Consider the following 5,174-nt stretch of genomic DNA (forward strand, 5'->3'; position numbering starts at 1 on the left):
ACCTCTGAGAAATACTGAAAATACTGCTATAAACTGTAGCAACACCTCCCCCTTTACCTTTTGGACGCGGCTCATGTTTACATAACAGTACATTGGTGGGTAGACTCATTTAAAATAATGCAGTCATCTGGTTTTAGCCAGGTTTCTATCAAACAGAGCACATCTAGGTTATGATCTGTGATTATATAATTTACAAAAAGTTCTGGAACGTTTTTCATTTACTGTTTCTTGCTTGTGGAATGATCTTCCTAATCCAGCTGACTGCCTGAAAAGATTCATCTGAAAATTTGCCTCCTCACTTAACTGTATCCTGCTTCTTCTATGCTTTCACTATTCCTTAATACCTCCCTGTTCTAGCTTGTACTATTTTGAAAAACATCTGAAACTTTGTATGACTAGCACTTCTCATATTTATTGCTTCCCTAAGATGAATTGTTTGTTGTATTCCTCTTGTCAAGTAAGTAAATTTGGATAAAAAGCACCTGTTAAATTAATAAATGTAAAAAAAAAAAAAAAAAATCTTCTTTTGTGTTCCAAGAAAGTGATGGAGGTTTGAAACAACATGAGGGTAGGTAAATGTCTGTTTTTGTTTTGTTTGTTTTGTTCTTAAAAATAAATAAATAAAATAACAACAAAGAGAATGTTTGTACACATCAGTGCTAAGGCAACAGATAGGGGCAGATTGTAGCAATCACTGTAACTGCAGGGGGGCATGACACTTTTTTAATTGTTCCTGGCCATTCTCAGCTAACTGACATTACCCACATGAACCAAATAAGGACGCTGTAATGCAAGAAACATCCATTTCATTTATTTCAGTGTATATGTTATGCTATGCAATGAACCAAATTTGTATCATGGGTGTTAGCGTTCCTGTTATTTTAATTTATGTAATGAAACCTGTTTGAATTGTGCAAATGTGTGATCAGTATTTATCATACAAGTTGTTGAACAAATGAAATTTGAATGCACACACTATAAAACTGGCATTATTTTTTAAAAGATTCATACATTGGCTTGCTCTGTTGTTCTGAGCTCAGAGGCTCATGTTAAAGGGACAGCTCACCCAAAAATTAACAATTTGTCATAATTTACTCACCCCACAAATTGTTCCAAACCTGTATGAGTTTCTTTCTTTATTGAACACAAAAGAAGATATTTTGAAGAATGTCTATATCCAAACAGTTGATGGTAGCCATTGACTTTCATATTATTTTATTTTCCATACTATGGAAGTCAGTGGCTATCAGCAACTCTTTGGTTGCTGACATTATTCAACATCTTCTTTTGTGTTCAGCAGAAGAAAGAAACTCAGGTTTCGAACAACTTGAGGGTGAGTAAATGATAGAATTGTAATTTTTGAGTGAACCACCCCTTTAATCATACATCCCTTTAACCTTTATTTGTATGTTTACTTCTCAAGGCTAATGCAGTAACTCCTTGATTCAAAAGTCAGCCCAGGAAAAAACCAAAAACGCCTGGAATATTTGTGTCCAGACTGAAATAATGATTCTAAACAACAACATTTAATGTTTTTTATTGATATCCTTAGACAGCAATTCTTTACAGTTGTATTTCTGATTGACTCCTACTTGACATGTAACAATTAACCTCAGTTATGGTGAACAAGGACACAACTTGAGATACAGTGATTTTCTGAGACAAGTAGTTAGCCAGGAGGCCATCCCAACTGACGACCACCCAGAACGTGGATGTGAATGTGGTAAATGGACTGACCCCCATCAGGACCCTCATTGAGCACCAGTCGATATCCTCTGGGCAATCCCACCTGCTCAGCACACTTCTTAGCAACGATCATCAGGTGTCCAAGCAGCTGTGCCAATATAAAACAAACAATTATAATACATAATACTTAAAAAAACATCTAGTACAGACCTTAATCAGTAGGTCTAGTGGCATACAGTTTTCAAAAAAGTGTTATTTTTGTTCATGTTATTTTATTATAATTATTATTATTCCTCCTAAGAGACATCTAGTGGTTAGAGTTGCTTAATGTATAGAGACCAGTAAACCTATTTAACCACTCCCTGTTCGCTACTTTTTGGGTTGTGGCTATAAGGGATACAGCTCTGACCGGAAACTAACAATGAAATGAAATTTTCTACCTATTAGATTGTGTTCTATTAACGTCTACACCTACCCCAACCCTAAACCTACCCCTTACAATAATAAAAAAATAGTAATTATTGTTTTACAGTGTGACAAAAATTACGCTGTATTGATGCGCGCATGCCCAGTAGCGCCATATGTATCCCTTCTAGCCTTAACCTACTTTTTGGCACCCTGTTGAAAGCCTGTTTGGGCAGACATGCGTTGGTGTTTCCTAAAATGTAGCCCTGCAAGTACAGGCTTTTAAAATACTATGCAAGTGCCTGGATGTGGAATTTTGTCTCTTCTAAGTGATAAGATCCACCTATAATCAGTTTGAACATTGAACTGACTTGAGCTGAATAACAACACTATTGTCTTCTATAGAGCTCTAATTTGGAGCTACTTTACAGCAGAATTTAAATTTTTCATATATTTGAGGTTGTTTGCATCAACGATTTTGTTATTTTCCTGTTTAAAGGGTTACTCCACCCCAAAATGAAAATTGTGTCATTAATCACTTACCCCCATGTCGTTCCAAACCCGTAAAAGCTTCGTTCGTCTTCGGAACACAATTTAAGATATTTTGGATGAAATTTGACAGGCTTGTGACAGTGCAATTTACTTGGCAGTCAATGGGACAGTCAAGGTCCAGAAAAGTATGAAAGACATTGTCAGAATAGTCCATCTGCCATCAGTGGTTCAATCTGAATTTTATGAAGCAACGAGAATACTTTTTGTACGACTTTTTTCAACAATTCGTCTCCTCTATGTCTCTCCGCATCATCGTAGCGCCATTTTGGAGAACATCCGCTGAACTCAAACTGCGTACACAAGGATACGTTTTCTACGTGTATTTACGCTTTGATTTGAACGAAAACAGCGTATCCGTGCAGCGCGGCTGACACAGAAGAGCGTACGGTGCTTGCGTTCAGCGGATGTTCTCCAAAATGGCGCTACGGTGATGCAGAGAGACATAGAGGAGACGAATTGTTGAATAAAGTCGTTATTTTAGTTTTCTTCGCGTACAAAAAGTATTCTTGTCGCTTCATAAAATTCAGATTGAAACACTGATGGCAGATGGACTATTCTGACGATGTCTTTCATACTTTTCTGGACCTTGACAGTGCAATTTACTTGGCAGTCAATGGGACAGTCACAAGCCTCCCGCTTTTCATCCAAAATATCTTAAAATGTGTTCCGAAGACGAACAAAGCTTTTTAACCCTTTAAATGTACAGTATAACTCACCACAATTTTGTAATTTTTAAAAGCATAATAGTAATTTTGAGTTGTTTCCAAGGATAAGAGGCAGAATCACCATACAATAGGATGTGGCCTAGGTGATGGCAAATAGTTTTTTTTTTTCTCAGCTTAGTCTTTTCTCTGCTTGTGTTCCACATAGTGTTTGTTCTGATGGACACCAACAATCTAAAGTAAAGCATTTTACTAAAATTTTCATTTTGGGGTGGAGTATCCCTTTAAGGCTGCTTTGAACCTACCTGTATTATATAAAGAGCTATTTTTTAAATGGTGACTTGACTTAATGTGAGCTGATTGATAGGGTTCAGAACTGTTTATTAAATAATTTTTAAATGTCTATGGAGAAAGCAACGAAAATAATAATCAACAGATTCATGTGCACTAGATTCATTTGGGGGTCTGTGGCTTATGAAGCTTTAACTTCAAACACATTTAGTCACAAGTATCAGTTTAATACTGACCTTTTTATCAGCGTCCTCTGCTTTAGAGATCTGGGTAATGGGCTTTCTGGGGACCACCAGGAAATGAGTGGGAGCTTGAGGGGCCACATCATGGAAGGCAATACACTAATACACAAACAACCAGAATGTTATAAAACGGATAGTTCTGGTCCTTGATTCTGATTGGTTCGAAGATGTTGTAAATTACACTACAAACATACACCTTTGTTTACTTCTGTGTGTTGCTCGGCAACCACTTTGTTGGAACCACAACTGTTTCTGAGGAACTGTTTTTATTTATATCATTACACTTTATTTGCTCTGTTTTATTCTGGGAAACCTTACTACGTATATGGAATAACCGTTTTATAAAAGCAATAAGCCCCAAGAAGCCGTGGTTTACAGTGAATTTATAACAGCTAAGGGGGTTTTAGGCACTCCGCTTGCATCGTGCCTAACAACGCCCCTTAACTGTTATAAATTCACTGTAAACCACAGCTTCTTGGGGCTTAATGCTTTATTTAACAACGTGTATTATACATTCAACTAGGTTTATGAAATACATAAAAAGAAACATAAAAAGTGTACAGCTGCTGTGTAACTAAAACCATTAACATAATTTTGCTCTGGGTCTAACATATGTGCCATCGCAATGTACAACACAAAGTTGTGGAGAAATGTGTCAGTTCACATTCAAGTGCAGAACACGTGAACTAGCACTTAAATATGGCACATTTCCAAATATCCTCGATTTCAGCTGAACTACAGAACTCGAATTGAATTTGAAACTTAAATGGGTCATATGATGCGATTTCAATTTTTCCTTTCTCTTTGGAGTGTTACAAGCTCTTGGTGCATAAAGAAGATCTGTAAAGTTGCAAAGACTAAAGTCTAAAATCCAAATAGATATTCTTTATAAAAGTTAAGAGTCAACCAGCCTACCTAAAACAGCTCGTTCTAACACGCCCCCACATGTCTACGTCACGATGTGGGAAGATTTGCATAACGCCGCCCAAATGTTCATGCAAAGAAAGAAGGCGTAACTTTTATTAAAAAGAGGACGATATCCGCTTCGTCATGCCTGGAGCTGATCCGTGCTGGTCACTGAGGAAATACATCAACTTCATGCTGTGGATCGCCGGATCGGCTTTCACCGTGGACATAGCGGAGTCCAGCCCGTCGATGTGACGACCCGTCACATGTGGTTGCCGCAAGCCCACCGGATGCTCCTTCGTCAAATACGCCGGCCGCGCCGTTCTCAAGCCCGCCGCCCCTCACTCAAGGCCACGGTGTGTGATGCTGTTTCGTTGTGAAAGCGAAACTACTTTGTTTGGCCTTCCAAAAGAGGACACGACTAGAAATC

The 5,174-nt window shown here is 37.9% G+C and overlaps 1 protein-coding gene across 1 annotated transcript in view; it reads right to left on the reverse strand.

Moving 5' to 3' along the window:
- Nucleotides 1-1,669: 1,669 nt before the first annotated feature.
- Nucleotides 1,670-5,174, reverse strand: part of LOC107684867 (histidine triad nucleotide-binding protein 1-like) — a 4,374-nt gene continuing 869 nt past the window's right edge. Inside the window, exons 2-3 of the mRNA XM_016481238.1 lie at nt 3,833-3,937; nt 1,670-1,834 (exon numbers count right to left, since the gene is read on the reverse strand). Of these exons, the coding sequence (XP_016336724.1) occupies nt 1,670-1,834; nt 3,833-3,937 (270 nt within the window). The remainder of the gene's footprint in view (nt 1,835-3,832; nt 3,938-5,174) is intronic.

The sequence above is a fragment of the Sinocyclocheilus anshuiensis genome, unplaced genomic scaffold (assembly GCF_001515605.1).
Source record: "Sinocyclocheilus anshuiensis isolate Anshui unplaced genomic scaffold, SAMN03320099.WGS_v1.1 scaffold657, whole genome shotgun sequence".
NCBI classification, from domain to species: Eukaryota; Metazoa; Chordata; class Actinopteri; order Cypriniformes; family Cyprinidae; genus Sinocyclocheilus; species Sinocyclocheilus anshuiensis.